The 25,292-nt window shown below is 57.9% G+C and overlaps 1 protein-coding gene across 3 annotated transcripts in view; it reads right to left on the bottom strand.

Moving 5' to 3' along the window:
- BCAS4 (breast carcinoma amplified sequence 4) overlaps nucleotides 1-24,433 on the bottom strand; it is a 271,892-nt gene extending 247,459 nt beyond the window's left edge. For all 3 annotated transcript variants that reach the window (XR_014021532.1, XM_081290495.1, XM_081290496.1), the window contains exons 1-2: nucleotides 24,257-24,433; nucleotides 9,527-9,594 (exon numbers count right to left, since the gene is read on the bottom strand). Coding sequence is in view for 2 of the 3 variants with exons in the window: in XM_081290495.1 (XP_081146621.1) it covers nucleotides 9,527-9,594; nucleotides 24,257-24,346 (158 nt within the window). In the remaining variant the exon portion in view is untranslated. The remainder of the gene's footprint in view (nucleotides 1-9,526; nucleotides 9,595-24,256) is intronic.
- Between the last annotated feature and the right edge of the window lie 859 nt (nucleotides 24,434-25,292).

Raw genomic sequence — 25,292 nt, 5'->3', positions numbered from 1 at the left:
CAGACCTTAGCAGAAAGGCCATCCTAGGGAAGTCCTGCGTTCTGGCTCTGCTCAGCCCCCTGGGCTGCTCCCACAGCTCCTTGTCAGACCCATCCTGCGTCCCTGTCTGGTGGTCCTCCAGCCGATAGCAGGGGACCAAGGGTCCCACCTCAGATGTCCCAGCACCATGTCAGGGAGGGTCCATGGTTCAACAGACGCTCGTTGAACACAGGAACATTTGGGCCTGGCACCATCCGCGCAGCAATTCTCCTTTTGCAGGGAAATGGGGGCTCACACACTGGGACCAGAAAGCCAGGAGTCACCCCCCAGGGGACCTCTGGCGACATCTGGAGACATTTTTGTTTTTCACAACTGGAGGGTGGGAGGGAGGGGTGCCAGTGGCCTCTCATGGGCGGAGCCATATGCAGGACCGCCCACGGCACAGCTTGCTGGCCCGGTGTGTCAAGGCCCGGGCCCTGGACCTCCACACCAGCCACGGGCTGCGCTCTCCCTCCTCCACCTTCCCTTTGGGGACAAAGGCCTTGGCTGGCAAGGTCTGGGCAGCCTGGCTCCTGCGCCCATGTCCCCAGCCCCGCTCCTCATATGGCCCTTGGCCCCGGGACTCTTTCAGGGCCACAGCCTCCTTCCTGCCCGGGCCTCTGCCTGAGCTGTGCCGGCCCTGCCCTCCTGCCCGCAGCTGCCAAGCTCCCCCTCCAGGGACCTGCGGACCCTCCCCGGCCTCACCTCCCTGCACAGCGGCAGCCTGGCCGGGCGAGTGGTCAGCAGTGTGCGGTAGCCCCAGACACTCTGTCCCAGACCCCGGGACAGGCTACGCTACTGGCAAAACAGACCGGGCAGGTGGCTTAGCCAAGGCTCCCGGCCTGGACCATCACCCTGCGCCACCAGGGGCCCACATCCGCAGGAGGGTCCTCCCCCGAGGGAGTGGGGGCAGAGTGCGAGAGGCTGGGAGGTGGAGGAGAGGAAAGACTCCCCGGAGCCCCAGAAAGAACACACCTGCCCAGCCCTGGGACACTGTGGGCTTCTGGCCTCCAGGCGGAAGGTGGCACTGGGGCCGGAAGCCACCCAGCCTTCGGTCACTGGCTACCGCAGCAAGGGAGCCATTGGGGACATGCTGGTCCCGCGCCTTCCTCTGCGGGACGGGTCTGTGCTCCTGGCTGTTCTGTGACAGCCCCCTGGGGGCACTCATAGCCTGCACGTCCAGGAGGGAGTGGCCGCCAGCCGGGCCCTGGTGAGACCCTCAGCACAGACCCTCCCAGCTCCTTTTCCTCTTTCAAACGCGTGGAATAAAATTTGAATGAATCAGCTATTCCAAGGGCATCGCTTTAATTACACCCTGCTCCTTCTCTGCTGACGAGAATGTTAATTCTCTGCTAAGTCAGTACTGACTTCCTGGCTGGCTCCCTCTGCTGCTCTGAGGGCCCAGCCCTCCAGCCAGGTGACCACTGAGCCACTGAGAGCCCTGTCTCCTGGTCTTTTGCTGAGCAAGGGGCCAGGGCCCAGGCTGAGGACCACAGGTGGATGGACGAGAGGTTAGGCTCCGGCCTCACATGACCAGTGGGGGGCTGCAGGGCACGGGCTCACCTCCCAGGGCTTACCCCTCCCCTGGGAGACGGGGACAGGGAGGGAACCAGCCTTGCCGAGCAGCGGGGTGGGAAATGAGATGCTGAGCCTCTGAGCGGGACGCGGAGGGACACGGAGCCAAGTACCAGACGGGGAGAGGAGTCAGTGGGGGGCAACGGGGCGTGGTGGGGACTGTGGCAAAGGGAGCACCTACGCAAGAATGCAGCCTGAGGCTGCAACGACTCGGGAGGCTGAGGCAGGGGGATCATGGGCTTGAGGCCGGCCTCAGCAAGTTGGTGAGACCCTCAGCGACTTAGGGGGATTCTGTCACAAAACCAAAAAACAAACAAAAATGATGGGGGATGGAGCTTGGTGGTAAAGTGCCCCACGTTCAATACCCAGGAGAAAGGGGGGGGGGTGGGCTAGGGCCTGCAGATGCTCAGTCTCATCTGGGTCACCTTCATGTGGGGTTGACACATGAAAATCCACCGAACTGTCCTTAGGCTGTGCCCATCCCGTGTGGTTGTGCTTTGAAAAATAAGGAGATTAAAGTACGTAAGGAAATGTGGACCCCAGCTTGTCAGTGCTTCTGGACTTTCAGAAGAAGCTTCAAATTCAGATTTTTATATAAAGTAGCTCAATTTTTAAATATTGGAAACAAACTCTTGTCATTAAAAAAAAAGCCACGAAGCACTCTGCCCCCCTCCCCCCACCCCCGCCGGCCCAATGCCGACACCCTCAAGGTCAGACCGGCCTGCGGTCATAGGGAACCCCCTTATCCCGGACATACCTCCAGCCGGTCCACTTTGGCACAGACGCCACGCATTTCTATCACCTTGGCCTTAAGGACTGGGACGTTTTCCTCCACGATCTGTGAAGTGTCGCTCCTGATCTGAAAAAGAAAGCGTGAGGCCACGTCACTGCACCCTCCTTACGGCCTCGGGGCCACAGGGGTCCACACAGGCCCCACTGATGGTCACGATGCCACATAGCATCCAGTCGAGGACAACGTGGAGTTCCAGAGGGGACCATCCTCATCCCCGGGACCCCCACTCACCCAGGGATTATTCACTGAACTGAAAATCAAGCCCGGGTGCGTGAGCCCAGGCTGCACATCTTCATGTGCAAACCATGGACCTTGAGCACGCGGAAGATTCAGAATCTCCTCTCCAAGCCAGAGTCGAGGCGAGTCCAGTTTTCATTGCGCTGGAATTAACCAACTAGTGGGTTGATGACTGTCACTAATATCCATTAATGACGTCACACAAGCCAGGAAGCTCGCCGGCGAGGCAACCGCTACGTGGGTGCTGGGCTGTTCTTTCTTGAACCATCTCATTTAACCTTCAGTTTCTTCAGCCTGCAAGGACCGGAGACGGGACCGGGAACATTGAGCAGCCATATCCTCCCGTCATCGCCGGAGGGACACTGAAGCCTCCGTTTTGTTTCAGAGCCAAGGCCAAGCCACCTTCTGCATGTGCACGAGAGAGTCTGCCTTCCTGTGGTCACGTCCCCATGGCTCTCCGACACTGGGGACCCACTGGGGGAGGACTGTCACACGCTGTCCCCATGCCCCGTCGCCTGCTCTGCGGGGCGGAATCCCTTCAGCCAAGGCTCCTCGGACACCCGAGTCAGGTTCTGGGGTCTGCAGTCCGAGGAACACCAGTGGACACAGTAGGAGCTGGACTCGGGGCTCAGGACGATGTTTGAATTCAGCTCTGGTCATGGTGCCACCGTCTCCTGGGCACTTGGCTCCGAGCCCAGCACTCTCGGGGACGCCTCTTTCTCATGCCGATTCCACGAAGACAAAGATCAGTCCTGAGGGTGCGTGTGGCAGCAGGCTGTGGCCTCGGGCCTACCCCACCCCTTCTCCAGGACCCCAGGCCAGTCCCTGCCCGCCCCAGCCTCAGTTTTCTCATCTGTAAGATGAGGATGTGAACCAGGGCTTCTCCCGCAGACCCCTGGGGTACGCGGGACCAATGGTGCGTGAACGCGGCCCTCCGAGGCACCCACCCGGCCCAAGGGTTCTGGTATTAAGTTTCCAACTTCAGCATTAAGCAGAGACATGGGTGGTCCCAGGGCTGGACAGAAACATGTAAGATGAGCCTGGGGCACCTCCGTACCACAGTCAGGGAACACGGGGACATGTCAAAGAGAGCAACAGCCAGGCGGGAACACTCTAGTGACAAATGATAACGTGTCACTGGATCCTAACCCAAAGCCAATAATGCAGGTGCCCTCCACACCCGTGGGCCACACCTCTGGTGTCCATCAACCACCCGTCAAAATACTAATAAAAAACCTGTCTGTGCCCAGTGCGAACGATGTCCTCCTGGCTCTCTAGACAGGAGGGCACGGGCACCGCATTAGGCATCAGAGTCACCCAGGGACGATCTGAAGTGACAGGAGGGCTGCGTGGGGCTCGGAGGTACAGGCCCGGGTCCCAACCCCAGCACTGCATTAAAAAAATAAAGTCCCCAGAGGGTGGGGACAGGCCACGTGGGGACAGGTGGGGACAGGAAAGTGCTAAGCCACTTTCCATCAGGGATGCGAGCCTCCTGGGATTTTAGTGTCCAAAGACACGCCTGGAACCAGTCCCCAAGGACACCGAGGGACCCGGGCGGGCACGAGGGAGAGACACACCCAGGGATAGGACACGGAAACGTGGGGGAGCAGGGAGTTTCCAGGAGGGGAACCTGCAACGTCCCCTCAGACGGGCAGCCGAGGCCACACCAGCACGATGCCACGTGGGCCCCGTGAGCCCCCGGCAGAGTGAGGAGAAGGCCCCTCCCATGGTGCTGTGAACCAAACCCCGGTCCCACCACGGGAAACCCAAATCGGGGACCATCTACCGGACACCCGACCGCTCCGTCACCACACTGTGGAACCAGCAGGAGCAAGACAGAGACCAACACTGCCCCAGCCGGAGGGACCCAAGGGACACGCCACTGTGCCCTGGGGCACCTGAGGCTGGCCCGGGGCAGGAGGAGGGGTCGGTGGGAGCCAGGCAGAGGCAGCACCTGCCGCTGCCCGCTCACTGGCCAGACACGCACCGGGTGGGGGAGACAGTCCGAGAGAGCTTCGAAGTGTCTGTAAATAGAGAACCAGCCCAGACAGAACGCAAGGGTGCTCCGCAGAGCCAAGGCTCAGGGCTCATCTTCGGCCGTGAATGGCTTCAGTGCCACCAGCCAGGCTCCAGATCAGCCTGGGCTCCGGCACAGTCCCCACCCTCCCGTGCTGTCCCTGCCCCCCACATCTGTCACCTGGGACAGGGAAAAGCCCTCAGACCCTCCCTTTCCTCCCAAGGCCATTGGCCAGGAGCTGCTGCCCTCCGCAGGGCCAGCGACGACCCACTCCGCGCAAGGTCTGGCCACAACCGCCAGGGTTTCTGTCGATTCTAAAGCAGCAGATGGGGTGGGGAGAGTGGGGGCTGGTCTGGGGGGGACAGTGGAGAGGATCCAGGAACCCGCCCCCCCTTCTCTAAACCTGAAGGACAGAGGGGCCGTGGGCAAGAGGCCCTCAGGAGGCCGTGTCTCCTGGGCTGAAGCTGCAGGCGAGAGGGCAGGGCCTGCCGCAGTAACTTAGGGCCAGGTCCCAGCGGGTGGGAGAGCCCCAAACCTATAGGGTTCCCGTGTGGGCTGGCGACATGAGAGCCCACTTCAGGGGCATTCAGTGTAGGCCAACCTGAGAGGGCACGAACCCCCAGGCCACATCTGCTATCCATGTGCTGGGGACAGATCCTCTGAAGCAGGCACTGGTCCACCCCAGCCTGATCCTGCAGGTGACAAAACAGACCCAGAGAACAAAGGAGTGAGGTGGTGGGGGGCTGGGACTCCAATCAGGGTGGTCCCAGGCCACATGCCCCACGGGTCTGCAGGCAGCTTCTGCGGGCCCTGCCCCATCTGCCCGGTCACACCCAAAGCCGAGACCCACAGCCCAACCAAGCGAGGCCAAGATCTCAGAGCCAAAGCCCTGATTTCCAGCTTCTTGTCAAAAGAGCTGGTCACACTGAGCCCACCAGTGTCCCACACAGTGACAATCCACTGGAGCTGACAGGGGTCCCCTGGGGTTAACCACAGAGCCCGCCACTCCCCAGGGTGTCCCTAACATGGAGTCCGTGGCCACAGGGCACTTTCTTCTTGGAGGACAGTCAGAGGTAAGTGGCACATTTCTTTGGTCACACCCGACCCGCAGCACGCGGTGGTATCTGAGTCTGCAGGCCGCACTCTGAGGACAGCGGAGGTGACGGAAGATCGGCGCTCTCTGGGGCTCTGCAGGACACACACTCAGCAGGTCTGTTAGCCCAGGCCTGGCAGACCCTTCCCCAGCCTGTCCTCCGCTCCCGGAGCCCACGCATCCAGCAGCAGGTGCTGACGTCATCACAGAGCAGGACCTTTCGGTGCCCCCAGGAAGGAGAGCCACGGCACGTGACCCCAGGCACATTCCTAATGCAACTGCTGGGCCTCGGCCAGCAGGGACTTTCCTGCCCTTGAGCGGGCAGTCGGCTCCCCGGGGGTGGGCCTGAGGTGGCCCCCAGGGCCGGGAGCTGGAAGGCCCTTCAGATCCCGTCACTGGAGAACCTCACTGCCCCGGCCTCTCTGCCTGGGTAACAGCTGCCGTTTATGGGTGTGTGGCCGACATTGTGCTCAGAAATGGTTAATTAAGTGTGGACGACATGAAGGGCCAGGTCTTCAGTGGGCGACCCGAGGATTTGAACATGTGCTTACCTCTGTGCGATCACAACCAGAGCAGGAGGCAGAACACACCCATCACCCGGGAAGTCCTCCCTGCTTCTCCCCAGCCACAACCTCCCGCCCAAAGCTGAATTCCTTCGAGTGCTGACACTGTCGATCGGCATGCCTTTCTGGACTTCCCAGGAATGAGTGGCCCAGAGTGCCTCATGTCTGGCTTCCCCCTCTCAACAGCGTGCCTGCGAGGCTCATCCATGTGGCTGGGTACAGGAGCCCCATCTTTTTCATTGCCGAGTAGTATTTCCATAAACCATCGATTCCCCACCACTTTGCTGATGGTCACTGGGGCTGCTTCTCCCAGTCTGTGGTCTTCGGAACAGGGCTGCTACACGCATATATGGCTGAGCCTTTGTGTGGACACTGGTTTTCATTTGTGTTTTATAATGGCCTCAGATTAGGAAGACCAGGGTGTAGATGAGCGTATGTTAACTTTATAAGACACATTTCCAAAGCAGCCCTACTGTTTTGCATGTTCGTGGGGAATGGGTGAGCTTCAGTTGTGCTTCATCCTTGCGAACTCTTGCTATCTTGGTGGTTTTAAAATCTCAGCCATTCTAGTGACATGAATAAAGCTCATACCTCTGCTTCAGCTATTCCAAGGGAGGTCATAGCAGACTGGGATGCCGCATTCCTCCATGAAGGGGGGGTCCTCACCCTTCCTTCTTGGTTCTTGGTGGGCTCTGTGGTTACTTTCACCAGTAAAGTATGACGGAAGGGACCCTGTGTCAGTTTCCATATCCGGGCCTCATGGGACCTGACAGACTCCACTTCCTGCCTATGGTGGCCTGACGGCCATGCAGTGAGGAAGCCCAAGCAGCCACATGGACAGGCAGTAGTGCCTTGGGCTCTGATGAGCTGTCCCCTCTGTGCCCTGAGGTACTCCACCGAATAGATCTACTGCTGTTTTATACCACTAAGTTTCAGGCTGTGACCATAGGAACCGTCATCTCCATGTTACAGAGGAGAAAACAAGGTTCCGAGAGGTAAAGCCCGGGCTGTGCCTGGCGGCCCACAGACCCGAGCTCCGTGTACCAACAGTGGGTACTAACAGAACAGGTCCCTGGACAGAATAGTGAATTTCAGTCACAGACGGGGAACAAGGACAGGCTGGTGGACAGATTAACACATCAGAAAGGAAGCTGGGCTTCTGGCCTGGTCTTAACAGGACGAGGCTTCTCCACAAGCCACCCACTGCCAGCCAGGCCACTCTGGGACCTCGGGACTCATCAGTGTTTCTGAAGGCTGAGAGGAGCTGGGGACCATGAGAGGTCCACAACATGACGTCACCTGCTCCCTGAGGGTCCCCACTCATCCCTACCTTAGATTCTAGAGTAGTTATAAAGAGAAGGAGGTCCCATCCTCAGGCTGACCACCAATGCCCCTCCACAGCCGTGGAAGCTGCTGACACGGGGCACATGCACTGGCACGGCAGGCCTGGACAGTCGGGGACATCTGTGGCACCACACAGAACACGGGTGAGGGACTGTAAACCCAAACGCCCCCAGGGGCCACAGAGGCACCGTGGGTGGACAAGCGGGCTGGGCACATCCCTTATGCAGACACCCTGAGGCAGACTCGCTGCCACAGGGGACCCGCTCCCTCCATGTCCTGGAACGGGGACCCTGTCACAACACACAGAAGCCCAGGGTGGCCATCCCTGGGGTGGGTCACACTTGCCACCCATAGGGGCAGATGCTTGCAGGGGGTGAGGGGACAGGCCCTCCAGGGGGACCAGATCTCCATTTCTCCAAGAGAAGCCAGAAATACAGATTTTGGGCATGAAATTCTAAAAATATCAGCAGCTGATTCCATTTTTTTCCCAGAAACATCAACATAGCTGTCGGCAGCCCCGGGCCGGGAGTCATCTGTGCCCAACCTCCGTATTCAGGGCTTCGCTCAGGGTTGGGGGACCTCCCTGGTGCTGCCTGAAATCTCGGGGCTCCTGGCAGCACCCAGAGTCCCCACCACCCAGCTGGGTTTCCAGGACTGGGTGGTGGTGTGACCTCTGTCCACCCGTCCATGTGGACTCCTGCCCCGGCTCTCCTGTCTCTCAGGCTGCCTGGGGCCTCCTTCCACAGGAGGTCCGGGGATGGGCGGGGAGGTGAGGACACAGATGTCCTTGGTCATCAGTCTGCACCGTCTTTGGACCCACCTTCTCTGCTGTTTCTCCCTGAAGCCCCAACTCCAAGGCTGCCTGCTCTGTAAGCCTCCGGTTCCCCAGGGGGCCCTGACAGCCTCTGCTCTGGGATCCCCGGGCCTCACATCACCCTCGTCCCTGCATCCATGGTGGCTCTGGCTGGTCCAGCTGGACCATCTGCCTCCGTGGACAGGGCCCAGGGGCTGGGGATGGATCTGACTCTGTCCCCAGCTCATCTCGGGGCCTGGGCAGGAGAAGGGCCAACCTTGTGAGGAAGAAGGTTCTTTGGCTGTAAAAAGTCCCTCTGGTCACCTTGCCACCAGGTAGAGCCACCTCTGCATGAGAACCTGGTTCCTGGGCCAGTTCCCATGTTGTTCCCTACAGTGTCCCCAGAGGCTGGCCCAGGGTGGGCACCGAGATGCCTGTGCCTGGCACAAAGCTGGTGCTGGGTGTACGTCTGGGGCTGTGGTCACTGTCACCCCCTGGGCACCCTCTAACACCTGGCTGTGGACCCTGAGCTTCCCAGGGCCCCAGGTCTCCTGGTCAGGCCCAGCCTGGCAGCCTTGGTCCACTCGGGGGAAAGGAGGCCTGGTCACAAGACGGGGTGCTCTGGACCTCCAGGCAGGAGCCCCCACCCTGGGTTCCTGGTTTGCCTTCACAGAGCTTGGAATCTTCTAGAAAATTCCACCATGGCCCCCCAGGGCTGCACGCCTGCCCCGCTGGTGGACAGGGCTGGTCCTCGGCAACGTCTCCCTGCCCGGGCCAGGTGCAGAGGGGGGCGCACGGCAGGGCAGAGGGACAGAGGGCTCCTCGCGGCCGCCCGCCACGGCCCTCCCCGGTCCCCGTCCCCGGTCCCCGCGGCGGGAGTTAATAGAACGCCCCCCACCCCCACCCCGGCCGCCGCGTGGCCGCTCCAGGGCGCCACCTCGTGGCCGCGCCGCGCCCCCTGCAGCGGCCGTCCGGGGAGAGGGCCCCTGGACCCTGTCCACGGAGGCACCTGGGCTGGGCGGGGCGGCGCTGCCCGAGCGGGGGTCGCCCCTGCCGCCGGCCTGGCTCCAACCCGCGCCTCCCGGCCACTCACCAGGTCGCCAGGCTGAAGTCCTCCAGCGCCACGAGTAGCCCCTCGATGGCCGCCTCCACCTCCCGCGCCTGGAACGAGAAGGTCCTGCGGCCAGCGGCGGTTTCCAGGGAGACGGGCACCCTTCCTCCGCTGCTTCTTGCCTGTGCTTATTTATTTTTGGTTAAGCAAACTCAGCCTTAGGTCACTCCCTGGCCCTCCCAGACCCTTCCCTCCTCAAGCCTCTGCAGGCTTGTTCAGGTAGCAATGACTCCCGGCCACCGGGGACTGGCCAAGGCCAGTGGCCATCTACTCTGCACCGTTCAGTGGAGATGAGACACATAAGTACCAGCAGGAGTTAACACAGCCATCCTTGTCCTCCCTGGGGTACGGACGAGGAAACCAAGGCTCAGAGAGGTAAGGTAACCTGCCCCAGGTCCCACAGTTACCAAGAGGCGGGACCAGGGGTCGAAGGCAGGTTGGAGTCCCCCATCTCAAAGCCTGCTCCGATAAGCACCTTGGCATGTCGCAGCAGCCTCAGAGAAGTGGCACAAGCTGCACAGTGTAGCATGGCCAGTTCTGTAGAACTGTGTACAAAACTGCTCAACAGAGAAGGCCCCGGATGTGCCCATCTGGTCATAGCTGGGGTACGTACTGTTACCAAGAAGTCGTTATTTATTGGAAGTTCAGGTTTAACCGGGCGTCCTGAGGGTGGTCTGCACCCCTGTCACCATGCTTGCTCAGCCCTGAGGAGCGCGCCTGACAAAGGAGACCTGAAGGTCTTAGGCTCTCTGAGGGTCCAAAGCTCAACAGTTGTCGGGTCCCAAGACTCTGGGGTGCTGAGGGCATGGTCAGGGGTGGAGTGCAGGCTTGGCATGCACAAGGCTCTGGGTTCCAGCCCCAGTGCTGAAAAGAGAAAGAGCGAGAGAACAGACTGGCTTGGGCTCCTCTCAAAGGCGCTCACCCAGGTCTCAAGCAGCTGGCCGCCAGCAGCTGTCAGGAAACACAGACCAAGTCTCAACATTTGTCAAGAAATTCTAATATCATAGGAAAGGTCCCAATTTTTAAGTATGGGCAGAGGTTAAAAAAAAATCTTTAACACCCCTTGGGCCAAACCACACAGGAGCAGTGCCGGCCTGCGGAGCCGCTCCCCACTCACCTGTGCGGCCTTCACCCCTTGAGCCTGCACTACTTTCCTGACCCATAAAGAGCTGTTTAGGCAGGAGCAGTTTAATTAGCAGGCACAGAGCAAGAAGGCTCCCCTGAACATGAGCCCTTTCTCCACTGACCACAGGGCCCTGCCGGGGACATGTGACCAGACGCTGCTGGGCAGGCTGGGGCCATCCCACTCCTGAAGACTGCCCGCTACCCAATTGTCCCCACCGAGGTTTGAACCGAGCTCCTGCCTCTGGCGTGAGCCGTCGCTGCCACAACAAAATAAGCCACTCACTGCACAAAAGCCTCCTTCCGGCTGGAGTATAAATAGTACCCAGTTGCAATTTTAAACTCTGGGACCTTCATCTCACAGCTGGGAGTATTCTGGGCTGCCGCAGGGACGCTTGACGGGAGCAGGGGCCACGGCGGGGGGAAGGGTGGGAGGCACAAGAGAAGATCCCCTGGTCCCAGAAATAAAACTGTGGTCAGTGACGTCACGTCATCACCACACTAGGGAGAACGACGGGGCGCCGGCGCCGGAGAAGGGGAAGGTGGGATGTTTCTTTGGAGCCAAAGAGAAATGAAAGGAATGGGAGGGGGCAGGGGGCAGGGGCTGCCGGAGAGCCCCAGGAGCCCGGATGCAAACAACCCAGACCCCAGCTGGCGCACCTCTGGCCACAGAGGCCCGTAGCTGCCAAAGGGAGCCTCCTTCCCAAGGTGCACCCGAGCTCCCAACCTCCATAGTTCAGTTCAGAAAGGACCAGGCCTCGGGGCCAGGCGGAGCTCAGTGGTAAAGTGTGTACCTAGCCTGTGCAAGACCCTGGTGGGGACGGGCATGGTGGCATACGCCTGTAATCCCAGTGGCTCGAGAGACTGAGGCAGGAGGATCGCAAGTTCAAAGCCAGCCTCGGCAAAACGAGGCACTAAGCAACTCAGTGAGACCCTGAATCTCTAAATAAAATACAAAACAAGACTGGGGACGTGGCTCAGTGGTCGAGAGAAGAGAGGAGAGGACAAAGACCAGACAGGGCAAGTTCAAGTCTGTCCTGGGTGCCAAGGCCGCCGCCCCCTCCTCTGGCCTGGGACCTAACCCCGTGGCCCCACTTGTGTGTTTTGGTGGCTCACCTACCCGAGAGATAGAAGCAATGGCTGATCACTCAGTAGAGACGACCCCACTCAATTCCCAGAAGAACCCTCTAGTTGGGTGCTATTATTTTCCCCTTTTTAATGGACTGAGGAACAGGGGATCAGAAATATTAAGTCACCTGCTCAAGGTCACACAGCTAATAAATACTGAAGCCAGAATTTGACTCTGAGCAATATGACCTAGAGCTGAAGGTCTTATGGGGGAGGGCGTGTTTTGTTTGTTGTCTTTGACTTTTGCAGTCCTGGGGATGGAACTCAGGGCCCACGGGTGCTAAGCCAGTGCTCTAACGCTGAGCCACACCCCGGCCTTCTTATTTTTGGCAGCCTTGCTCTGTGCTGAGGCTGGCCTTGAACTTGCAGTGCTCCTGCCTCAGCCTCCTGGGTAACTGTGACTGCAGGTGTGGGCCACGTGCCAGGCCACAGCTTATAGTTTGTAGCCACGGGGATGCTCTGGGGAGAGGTGGGGGGAGACGTGTCCCTTCATTGCTGCCTGTGGGCTGTGGTCTCTCCCCCCAACCCTAGCTCCTGGGGCCCAGGGTGGTGCCCAAAAGCAGGAAGGGGCTAAGAATGTCTGGCTGGCTTCAGGAGGAACGAGCCCCAAACATTCCTGGCCCACAGAAAGGAGCTGGGATCGGCCACCCCAGCAGGCCCACAAATCACTCATGGGACGATTTTCTCTCAAGATAATCCCCTAAGTGGCCTCAGAAAGGGTCCCGCAGGCTGCAGCCCACATGCCTCTTTAGCCAGCCTGAAAGCAAGACAAGGGTCCCTGCAGCTCTTGGTGACTCCTGGGACATAGACTGCTCCCAGATCTACCACACGGCCTGCGCAGTGGGTTCATTAATGAGGTTCTAGGCATTAAGTTAGTTAGAAGAGATCGAAATAAAACACACAAACCAGTACCTTATTTTACATTGCTAGGTCGCCTCCCTGGTTCCCGCCTCTAGCCGCCCAGCAGGGCAGCGAGGATTACTCTGGGCTAGCAGGAGAGAGAGAGAGCGAACACGCCGGGGAGTAGCCCTTTATTGGGGAACAAGAGATTCAGGGGAGAATTCCATCCAATGAAGGTTGAGGGGGGGCTGCACTCCAAGGTCAGGGTCAGTGATTGGGTCTCCAGGGTCAGTGGTCACACACACCCCCACACGGATGGGCTCTCTCATCAGGAAAGGGTCGGGATAGCTCCGACACAGCCAGAGTGCCTCAGGCCCTTAACGGGAGTCACCCAATCACGTGTCAGAATGGCTCCCCACACCCAGAGGAAGGGGCAAAGAGCTTGCTCTAAGTGACACCTGGGCATTACGGGGACGCGGGGACGCGAGTAGGCTCCTGTTTTGCAGTGCGGGGGACGGAGCCAGGGGCCTGTGCTTGCCTGGCAAGCGCTCTGCCCCCGAGCCACACCCCAGTCCTGGTGGGCATCTTTAACATGGGAAGACGAGGCTGTGTCCCTCCATGTTCCCCAAAGGCTGATCCAGGCTCCCAGCTGGGCTGGCCAAGACAGACAGGGGCTGGCTCTGCTCAACCTCCCTGCCCACTGCCACCCCGCCACAGGGCGTCATCTCTTGCTGGGACCACTGCAGGAGCCTGCCCACTGTCCCCAGGCCTGCTCCCCTTCAGTCTCCTCCTCCGAGGGGTCCTCCCCTGCTCGGCACCCTCCCCTGGACCACCCTCCCTTGGACCACCCTGCGTCCACCAGGCTGGCTGTGATCCCGGAGGTGGGGCCGGGAGCGTGGGGAGGAAGTGGAGCAGCGCAGAGCCTGGTGGAAGGTGCCGCTGTGCGGTTGCTCTGGAAACCAGCCTGGAAGTTCCTCGGGAGGAAGGCAGCAGCTACCCCATGACCAAGCTCCTTCCCCAGAAGAATTGAAAACACATGCTCCTGCAAGAACTTGCACAGATTACCCGAGTAGCCAAGAAGCGGGGGTCACCTGGTGTCCCTGAGCTGGGGCACGGGCCAATGAGGCGCGGTCGATGCATACCAGGGATAACAGTCTTCTGCCTGATGAAAAGGAACGGGGTCTGTCGGGGCTGCAGTGGGGAGGGTCCTGAGAGTGCACGCAAGGGACAGAAGCCAGCCACGGTGGCCACAGGCTACGGATCTCATTTGTACGGTGCACCCAGAAGGGGAAGCGAGAGGCCAGAGTGCATTAGTGCCCCTCCCTTTGGTGGGGGCAGGGGAGGGGCGGGGATCCTTGTAAGGGCTGTGGGGTTTCCTTTCTGAGGCGGTGGGAATGTTCTGGAACGAGCCATGGGAGCATTTGAGCCTCCCAGTGAGCACACCGAGGGCCACTCCATTGTGCACTCTGAAACCCTGACATTTGCAGGGCACGGGGGGGGGGGGGGGGGGCTCTCCTGGAATCCCAGCTGCTCTAGAGGCTGAGGCGGGAGGACCCCAAGCTTCAGTCTGGCCTGGCCAACTTCGGGAAACCCTGGCTCTCCCACCACCAGATGACACGTCTAGACATCTTGGGTTTTGGTATCTTTTTAAATTCAGTTTTCTGTTACAGAAGAAGGCCTGGCCCACGGTAGAGCTGGGGTTTCCAAAGATGGGCCCCAGCCCCCTCCCAGCCACCTGCCCTTCTGCCACTGTGCCCATGAGGAGGTGGCTCTGTCTGGAGTGTGGCCCCCCCATGCTGGAAGCTTAATCCCCCACGACCATGTTGGGAGGATGCAGCAGAAAGATGCTCACAAACGCGGGCCCTCGACCTTGGACTTCCAGCCTCCAGAACCAGGAGCCAAATGACCTTCTGTTCATCCCAAGTAACCCCGCCAGTGTGATCTGTCACAGCGGCACAAAACAGACCAAGACAGTGACACTCTGTGCCACCTGGGCCTCAGCCTGAGCCTCGGCCTTGAGCTTGATTCGCCCTCCTGGAAGCCAGCGCTGGGAGTCAGTCCAGGCGATCTGCTGCAGAGGCCCTGGCGAGAGGCCCCGGAGGTTGGGAGGCCACGTGGAGACTGAGACGCACACGGCCAGCAGCACCAGCAGCCAGACGACGGCCAGGCCACACCGGACCCGCAGGGGCAGACGGCACAGCCGGCCACAGCCAGCAGCAGCCACCCGCCCAGGCACCTCCAAGTCGCGGGCATGTGTTAAGCTGAGCGGGTTGAGTCGTTTGCTACCCGCAGTTGGGGATCAATATGGTGCTCGGTGCTCGATGCATATTCTTTGCAGGAAAGAAAGGACGGAGGGAGGGAGGAAATCAGCAGGAGGAGGAGGACACACACCCACAGGAGCCACCGCCTGAGGACCGCAGCCCAGAGCTGTCGTCCTGACCGCACCTTCTGTGCTGTGTGGTCTCCACTCCATCTTTGACCATCCCCGTGCCTCAGTTTCCCCATTTGAAAACGGGGGTGGGGGACACTGCTCCGACCCCCTCAGGAGGGACCCGGAGGATGCCAACCAAGCAGCTTCCCAGGGTCGCTTGCCATCCCCCTGAGCCACAAGCCCCACGTCCATGTCTATAACGTGGACCCAGCCAGGTCTCCAGACCTGCATGGACACAGAAGCCAGGCAGGTGACGGTCACCTGTTAGGTCAGGAAGGGGCCAGCCTACGGATGCCTCTGCCAGTGGCTGGAGTTCCGTGTCCCACCTTTGTCTTAAGAAAGACGCAGCACAAGCCAACCACACCTCAGCCGAGGCTCAGCCTCAGGGAGGGAGTGGGGGGCTGGGGCACAGAGAGACCCTTGGCCCCATCGAAAGAGGCGGCTGCCTGGCACCAGCTAGTGCCAAGGGGGAGCTGCAGGCTCGCCTGTTCAGGACAAACATGGTCCAGACACTCGTGCAGTGCTCCCATTGGCAGCCATCTAAAACTAACCCATGATGGTCAATAAGACTGTTGGCGGCTGAACACGGCCTTCAGACCTGGGGCCACGCTGGGCCTTAAGGACACAAATGTGTGAAATGTCCAAAGAGGCGAGTCCGCAGAGACCGAGGAGCTGGGTGGGGTCTGGGTGTGAGAGCTGCGAGGTCAGGGTCTCCCCTGAGGGGGAGGAAATAGCTGGGGGCTGTGACCATGCCAGGCCATTAAACTGGTCACTTTAAATGAGTGGCTCCTCTGTGCGTGGGTTATACCTTAGCAGCGCTATTTAAACACACACAAAATCTTCATAGAAACCTCAGTGTCCACTCAACCTGGGCAGAAGCAGCAGCTCTCCTCTGGGTCCAGGATGAAAGGGGTGAAATCAGAGTTGAAAGACCCGGGCTGGGGGCACAGAGGGAGCTCCAGCTGCCTCGGTCTGCACTGCCGCCAGGGAGGACCTGGCAGGGTACATGATCATCCCCTCCTCAAGGAAGAGACCCGTCCTGGTCCCTCAGGACCCTCGTCCTTGAGGTCTGAGTGTCCAGAGGAGACCGGCCACTCTTCCACACTCATCCTGACCCCAACTTCCAAGAAGGTAATTTGGCAACAATGACTGGTGCTCAGCGGTAGAGTGCTTGCCTAGGGCGTGCAAGGCCGTGGGTCGATCCTCAGCACCACATATAAATAAATAAAATGAAGATATTTTTAAAAAATGCTCATGCCCTTAGACGGTCCCCTCCTCCCAGGGGTTTATCCTGATTTTGCACAAATGCACAGTGACAGGTTTCAGGTGTTCACAGCAAAAGGCTCCACAGAACCTAAGTGACTGTCAGTGGAAGAACGGTCACCTGAATAATAAGTCACACAGACACAAATCTGTCTAGTTTTCTTAAAAAAAAAAATCAGGCAGAGGACCGGGGATGTACCTGGAGGTGGATCATTTACCTGGTAGGGGGAAGGCCCTGGGTTTGGTCCCCAGCACTGAAAACCATAATAAACATGGGGCAGTTCTCTGTGCACTTGTGTGGAGAGCTCGCCAAGCCACGTTGAGAAGGATGCACGGGGCAGAATGTAGGAGTGGGCAGAGGATGGGTGGAGGTGGGGAAGGGCCTGAGCAGGGCAGGCCTCTGCAGGCAGGAGCGGACGGCCCGCCCAACCGCCAGTCACGGGCTCTCGGACGGGTACCGTATGTGGACTTTATAAAATTCTTAAACAAAACTTAATTGCTAAAAACAATTCATTCCAATTTACTTTAAATGAAGAACAAAGCAAAATTTCCCCACAGCCACAGCCAAGGAATGAATTCAGGTCCAGTGACTCAATCCAGGGACCGAGGCCCATTTGGACGGCGCAGGCAGTAGCTGTGTTCTGCACAACTGTGACGTCCACAGCTGGCCCGAAGTACACAGGTGCAGAAGGGACACAAGACCCCAAGCCTGCACCAGGGCATCCTGGAGAGTGGAAAACTCCTAACCTCCAGCCCCGAGGGGCGCCCGGGGTCGCCTGCTTCCAGAGGCGTTGCCACGAGGTGAGTGGCATCACCCTCGCCATGAGTCCCTGGGGGCCCTGGGGACGGGCCTGTTGCTCTCATCCCAGCGCCTGGCACGGTGTCTGCAGCTGGACCTGCTCAGCAAACACCTGTGTCATGACTACCACTGTGACAAACGTCCCCAGACCGCTCGCGGCAGCCCCACCCCTTGACATCTTCTGTGGATTCCTGGCCCCGTCCTCCAACCAGGAGATGGAGGCGCAGAGAGGCCCCCAGCACAGGCCCCAGCCCTGTGCTCCCACCTCTTGGCCGTCCAGGGCCTGGGCTGAGCACGGTGTCCACACACCCATGAGACTTTCCCTCCACCCGTCGGCACCAGGCACTGAGGACCCAGGGCAAGCAGGACAGTGGGTCCTGAGGCTGGGCGTGGGGCACTCCTGGACTCTGGCTCAGGTCCCACTGCCACCAACAAGCCCATGACCCCAGTCAGGTCCAGGCCAGAGCAGGCGGGTGGCCTTAAGCAGGACGGCTGTCAGAATCACCAGGGGAATGTGGAGAAGTCCGGACCCCCAGGCTGGGGCCCTGGGGTCACCTGTCCACACCAGCTCCACACGCAGTCACAGTGATGTCCCACACCCATCAGACCAGAATGCGGGGGCGGGAGCCACACATCAGTACTTTTTCTAAAATTTTTTTTTAGTGATTGATGGACCTTCATTTTATGTATTTATTTAGATGTGGGGCTAAGAATCGAACCCAGTGCCTCACCCTGCCAGGCAAGTGTTCTACCACTGAGCCACGACCCAGCCCCCACTCGTCAGTGCTTCTTGTGAAGATTCCCCAAACATGACAATGTCCACAAAGTTTAGGAACCAGGACCTGTCCAGGGCCCTCAGCCACGGCTGGACCCGCCCCCAGCGGCAGGTTCACGGAGTCTCCGCTTTATAGGTGCATCGAATGTGGAACCTCTGCCTTCTGCTTGGATTTCCAGAAGGTGGTCGCACATGCACACACCGAGGTGGGCAGCGTCTCGGGGCAGCAAGGTGTCCACTGTGTCCACTGGGGACCAGCCATGCTCACGGGCATAGGGCTGTTTCCGATCTTTGGGAAGCTGTTTCTTTCTACCGCTTCTCCCTTGGGGCTGAGGGTCACCAGCCAGGAAGAAGGTGGGCACTCAGGACAGCTCACTGCTGGTCGCATGGATCCCAGCCAGGAACTTCCTTTCAAGGGGTGGGCCCTCTCCCAGTGCCCACTGTGGCCTTGGCTTCTCATGCCCCAGAAGTCTCTGAGCCAGGGGCCTGGTGGGCACTGTCCTGTACCTGGGGCCTCAGCAGCCAACTCTGGTCTCCTGGCATCCGCTCCAGCCTTGGGGTGCTCTCGGTCCTACATCCAGAAGTCCCAAGCCCTGACCCCGGACTGCACCTGCTCACACCCAGCTCAGGGCTTTGATCCATGACCCAAGAGCAGATCCACACTCCTCCCCAAGGCCCCCGGCCCGACTGGGCCCTGCCCGCTTCCCACCGCCCCACCTGAGGTCCACCTCGCAACCCTCTGGGTCCCTATCCCCCCCAGCTGTGCACAAATGAGCCAGTGTTTGCCATCCTCTAGACACTAGGCCTCCACCGCGGCCCTTAGGTACCTCCCGTGCGGCCTCTGTCACCATTTTGTCACAACCCTTCCTCAGTATCTGTGAGGAATTCGTTCCAGGACCCCTTCAGATACCAAAACCTGAGGACGCTCAGGTTGTTACATAGAAGGGTGTAGCTCTGCACAGATCCTAGGCACATCCTCCTGTAGACATGCAGTGGCTCAAGCCTGTAACCCAGCGATTGGGGAGGCTGAGGCAGGAGGATCTCAAGTTCAAGATCAGCCTGGGCAACTTCGCCCCGCACGTGTGAGGCCCTGGGTTCGATCCTCAGCACCACATATAAATAAATAAACAAATAAAATAAAGTCATTGTGTTCATCTACAACTAAAGAAAAAAATATTAATAATTTTACAAAAAGGGCTGGGGATGCGCCTCAGTGGGAAAGCACTTGCCCAGCATGTGTGAAGGGACTGAGTTCAATCCCTAGTACTGTTTTAAAAACCCCTCCTGTGTATTTTAGGTCATCTCTGATGATTCATGTTGCTCAAATACAAATTCCTTGCTATGTAACTCGCTGCGATGCTGTTTGCCTCTTTTGCTGCTTTAGTTTTGCTGGGGATGAACCCAGGATGTGGCAAGCGCCTACCGCCGAGCCACATCCCCAGCCTGTACTAGGTCTTTGAATATCTGTATCATTTTTTTTTTTAAAGAGAGAGTGAGAGAGGAGAGAGAGATAATTTTTTTTTAATATTTATTTTTTAGTTCTCGGCGGACACAACATCTTTGTCTGTATGTGGTGCTGAGGATCGAACCCGGGCCGCACGCATGCCAGGCGAGCGCGCTACCGCTTGAGCCACATCCCCAGCCCTGTATCATTTTTATTATTCTATTTTTTGTACATTTTCCCCCAACATTTTTGATCCCCAGGTGGCTAAACCTGCAGGCGTGGAACCCGCGTCTACAGCATGGCCACCTTCTTCCCTTCCATCTTTACTGTCCGCGCATCTCCCAGACCACGACGCCAGTCTTGAGGACGGGCACCATTGTGTGCCACTGGCTTGCCCAGAACCCAGAACACAGTAGGTTTTCTGAAAATTTGAAGCATAAGTTAACACAGAACTACATCCCTGAGACAATCTGCGCCCTGTGGTCCACCCACGGACTTCTAATCTAACACCGAAGACTTGAATGTAAAGGGACGAGCAGGTCACGGGGCACACAGGGTGGTTTCACGTAGGCACATGGTGTCTGCAGGCCAGACACAGGGAATATTCTCAGATTCCACAGAAAAACAGCCTCTTCCTCATTTTTCTTAAAACACAAGGCCATTTCTGGCTAATTTGTGTTTAATTGTTTTTGCCAGATACACAGTTTCAGCAAACAAATCTCTCCCTTTCCTCTTATGACGACAGAAAAATCAAAAAGTTCCAGCACCAGGGTAAATGGTGACCAGCAGCAGCTTTAGTGAGGGAGTGGCAGGGACCAGGGGGGACTGTGGCAAAGATCATTTCATTAAAATAAATAATAATAACTAAATAAATGAGAAACACATTTTGGCCCCAAGAAAAATGTCCACTTAAGAAACCTAGGTAGCTGGGTGTTGAGGCTCACACCTGTAATCCTCAGGAGGCTGAGCAGGAGGATCTCGAGTTCAAGGCCAGCCTTAGCAAAAGCGAGGTGCTAAGCAACTCATAAGACACCCTGCAGCGCTCCTCTGTCCACTCCTGTGTCCTGAAAGGCAGTGCCAAGCTGCTGTGGCCTGAGGTGCCGCCCAGAAGCTCATATGTGAGACCGTGAAGGGCGTTTAGAGGTAAAGTTTAGGGTTAGGAGAGCCTTGTCCTAATCAGTGCATGGGTCCCCTGACGTGGGCTGATGGGTGGTGACTCTGCGGGTGGAGACAGGTCCCTGGGATTGGGCCTTTGGGTTTATATTTTGTCCCTAGTGGGCAGAGCTCTCTGCTTCCTGATGGCCCTGTCCTGAGCTGCTTTCCCCCGACGCCCTTCCACCGTGATGGTTGGCCTCCCTTCCAGCCCAGAGTCATGGACTCGTCAGCCGTGGCTGAACCTCCGAGATGGTGAGTGCCAAGTAACTTCTCCTCCTCTAATTGTTCTCGCCAGGTCCTTTGGTCACAGCGATGAACAAGCCAAGACACAAGGACAGGCACGGCTTCTGCCTGCTGCCTATCCACCACGCCCTCTGCCCCCTTCTACCGGGGCTTGGGGCTTCTCTCCACCCACAACACCCTGCCCACCCCCCAGCAGGCTGCAGGGCTCTTCCAACGCGGTTCCGCTGCCTGTGATAGTTTTCTCCTGGAGCCGGCCAACTCCTGTTCAGGCTTCAGGGCTCACCCTAACATGTCACTGCCTCAGGGAAGCCCTCCAGGACTGCAGGTAGGTACTACCCTCCTCCTCCCCTCCCGGACCTCAGGCTCCCTGGTCCCTGAACATCCCGGGGGCTACTGCCCAGACACAGCTTCTCCGAGAGGCCTTGCCCAGCCTCCACTCCAGACCCAGAGCCGCCCTCCAGCCTGGGGCGTCTCCAGGGCACTCATCACAACTAATGGGTGTTATCTGTCCCTGGCCTGCTGTCTGACGGCCAGGCGGCAGGCCCAGGTCCGGCTGCTCTGTCCTCTCCAGCTCCAGGCCGACCTGCACAGAGCAGGGCAGGCCCCAATTCACCAAGGAAGCTGGACATCCGTGGGGCTGGCACTGGCTGGATTAAGACGCTACTTCCTGTAAGAGCCAACAGGACCTGGGGAAAGGGCTGCGGGAGGGCCACCGCTGCTCAGGCCCTTCCCGAGGCAGACGTCCCTTTCCTGGCTCATTTGCCAGCTGCAGCTCAGGGGCCTGTAATGAATCAACGCTAAGGAGAGCCTGGCGCGGCTTCTTTTGGTAAATAAACTTCAGCAGGCGTGATAAGTGGGTTTATGGCCGCAGAGAGCTACAGGGAGTTGGGGTTCTCCATTATGTCCCTTATAAACGAGCAGGAGCAAAGCTGTTCTGAGTAAAGGAGCCCAGAGGAGAAACAGCCAACACACACAGTCTCTTCAGAAGACTGTCCACAGCGGACCTGAATGAGGCTGGGGTTTAGCACGAGTGAGGCACTGGGTGATCCCCAGCACCACATAAAAGTAAATAAATAAAACAAAGGTCTTGTGTCCATCTACAGCAACAACAAAAATCTTTTAAAAAGAAAAGAAATAAGAACCCTGAAGCCAGGGGGAAACTGCAGACACCTGTCCCTGCGCCGCCAGACCAACATGTGATAGGGGATTGGATCTCCTCCAGGGTCCAGTCTGGCAAAGGGCAGCAGCTTTGAGCCACTTACAGATGTTCATAAATCCTGGATCCACATGCCGACAGGCATTCAGTGAAAGCCTCCGTTGCTGAGCTATGAAATCTACATAAGAACTTCGCAGCCACTAGGTCAGTCCCTGTGCCAGGGCACAACCTACAAGCTGAGCAGCACACTGCTGGCGCGTAGTAGGTGCTCATAGAAACAATGCTTATTTCATGGTGGGATGCTAAGTCAAATAATGATGTAGACTCTCTAATGCAGAAGCCATCCACCCCAAGGGACCACTGAGCATTTAAAATGTAGCTGGCCCAGAGACAGGCTTTAAAAAGCCTGATTTGAAAAATAAATAAATAAAATTTTTAAAAAATTAAAAAGCTTGGGGGCTGGCGATGTGGCTCAAGCGGTAGCGTGCTCGCCTGGTGTGCATGCGGCCCGGGTTCGATCCTCAGCACCACATACCAACAAAGATGTTGTGTCCGCCGAGAACTAAGAATAAATGAATGTTGAAATTCTCTCTCTTTGTGTCCCCCTCTCTCTCTCTCTCTCTTTAAAAAAAAAAAAAAAAAAGCTTGATTTCTAAAACTTGGTTAAGAGAAAAGAATGTAAAATGTCATTATTTTAAAAATACTTATTACATGTTGAAATATTTTGGATCTGCATTATTTTGGACAAATGATATTTTGGATACACTTAATATGGTGAAATGATTTCATCTGTGTTTCTGTGTGTGTGCTTCTTGGGGCACTTGAAATTACAAAGATGTCTCACATTTGTGGTTGGAATCGTACTTCTACAGGATAGTTCTTATGGATGCACTCATTTAACCCAGGGGACCTGTACCACTGAGTTACCTCCCCAGTCCTTTTTATTTTATTTGGGGTCTTGCAAAGTTGGTGAGGCCAGTCTAGAATTTGCGGTCCTCCTGGCTCAGTATCCCAAGTTGCAGGGATTTCAGGCATGAACCACAGCATCTGAGTTGCATGCTACTTCTTTTATTTATTTATTTTCCTCTCTCTCTCTGTCTCTATTTTTTGGTTTTGTCGTGCTTCTTTGTTTTGTCTTGGCATGTTACTTCCTAAATTGAGTTATGATTCACATTCCCCCAAATTCACTTGCTTAACGTGTAGGATCCAGCAGTTTCCTTCACAAAGTTCTGCGCCCATCCCTGCTAATGTCACCAACACTTTCTTCACCAGGAACAGCGTCCCCTTACCTTATCCTCACAGCCACTATCCATTTTTCCATCCCCTGCACCTTTTTTCTTTCTTTTCTTTTTATTTTTGGTACTCGGGATTGAACCTGGGGTGCTTTGACATTGAGCTACAGACTCAGCCCTTAGGAAAAAAAAAATCTTTTTTTTTTCTTTTTTTTTTTTTAATTTTGAGGATCTTCCTAAGTTGCTTCCAGAAGTTGCTGAGGCTGGCCTTGAACTTGAGATCCTCCTGCCTCGGCCGCCTAAGTCGCTGGGATCACAGGCCTGCAGCTGCCTCAGCGGCTTTCTATGCCATTTTGAGTAAAGAAAAGCACTGTATCATCAGACGGCTAACACAGATACGGATATATAAACACCCACATCGCTAAAGGCGCTCTTAGCGTTGGAATGATGCGCACCAACTGTTGGTGCTGATTTTCTCTGCGAACTGGAACTGAAGTGGGAAGAAAATGAGAGGGCGAGGCCCGGCCTTTATTCTAAATGCTTCCGCGCTGCTTTTGTGATTTAAAAAGAGAAGGGGCTGGTTTTCTGGCCCTAAATAACTGCTAGTGGACTTGGGTCACTTTTCCCAGCTCCATCAACAGACTGCTCCAGCCGGAAGGAGGCAGGAGCCTCGTTTTAGCTGTTCTTTTTATTTATGCGTTTAAAATAGAAAGTGCCGAGAGGGACGTGGTATTTTGCTCCTAGCAACCATAGCGGACCGCGGCCTCGGGGCTTCCCGCTCCCGGGCTCTGGCACCGCTCAGAGGAGGCCGGGGCTGGACATGGGCTGGACCGGGGCAGGGCCCGTCGGGGCCAGCCCGGCAAAGGGCAGCAGTCCCGACCGCGCTCGACCCGGCGTCCCGGGACCCGGGCGGGGGTCCCGGGGTCAGCAGCAGCGGGGACGAGCTGCGACCCTCCGGTCATCTCAGGGTCGCCCCGGGCAGCCCCCGCTCCAGAGGGCGGCGGTCCTGGCCCCCCAGCCCTCGGCCGCGCGAGGATGCTGCGAGAACCGCGGGTCCCCACCTGCTTCAGGGCCCGGGTCCCCACCCGCGACTCCCGCATGGTCCTCCGCCCCCGGTCCCCTACCTCTGCCCCGGGCTCGGGGGTCAGGAAGAGCGCGAGCTCGTGCGCCCCCCTGCGCTCGGGCTCCGGACTGTCGGCGTCCACTAGCAGCATCCGGAGGGCGACGGGGTCCGGCGGGCACAGAGAGCCCGAGCGCCCGTCCCCGCGCCAGGGGCTCGGAGCCCCGCCCCGGCCCGCTGCCTGCCCGAGGGAGGCGGGGCAGGTGCGCTCCGGCCGCGGCCCGCAGCTCCCCGCAGCTCCCCGGGCGCCGGCCGAGCGGGCAGTGCCACCCAGTGGTGCGCCGCGCGCACTGCGGCCGCCCCTGCACCACCCGGTGGACCAGGGCCTGGCCAACTCGTTGGCAGATTGCAGTCACCTGGGCCCGTTTGAAACGGCCGAGGCCCGGGCCCCACACAGTCTTTTACGGTTGAGACCCGACAATCAGAATTTTCTGAAGGTCACCAGATGGTTCCAACACACAGCCACGTCGAGAACGAGGACCAATGGCGAAGACCACAACTTTCTGTTGGAATCCCCGGAGGGTAGTGGTTCTCGGCGTTGGAAACCCACCTCGAGCTTTTAAATGCCCCCAACCAGACCTCATGCCCGGCAGATTAGGTCAGAACCCCTGTGCGTGGGACTTGGTGACCAGAGATGGTGCCGGGACTGGAAGAGCCGCTCTGCCACCCAACACCCCCCCACACAACCCTTCATCAGAAGTTTTCTCGGGTGATTCCAGGGTCCACCCAGTGTTAGAGCTGTCCTAGGGCCTCCTTCTTTTAAAGCCCCCAAGCTGCTGGCCGCAGGACCCTCCTATTCAGCAGCTGGTTTTAGGAAAGCGGAGGGTAGCTGAGGACCAACTCCTCCTCTTCCTCCTCTGGGCAGCCTTTATTTATTTGTGGTTCTAGGGACTGAAACTAGGACAGCTCTACCACTGAGATGCTCCTAAGCCATTCAGAGACCCTGGGGCTAAAGGAGGAGGGCTCACCCCATGCCCCAAACCAATAGTCATGATACAGGACCAAGAAAGTACATGGGCCAGGGAAGTCTAGGGTCTTGA

This window comes from Spermophilus citellus (assembly GCF_964194105.1).
Source record: "Spermophilus citellus genome assembly, chromosome: 4".
NCBI lineage: Eukaryota > Metazoa > Chordata > Mammalia > Rodentia > Sciuridae > Spermophilus > Spermophilus citellus.
This window is presented reverse-complemented; position numbering and strand designations above follow the sequence as displayed.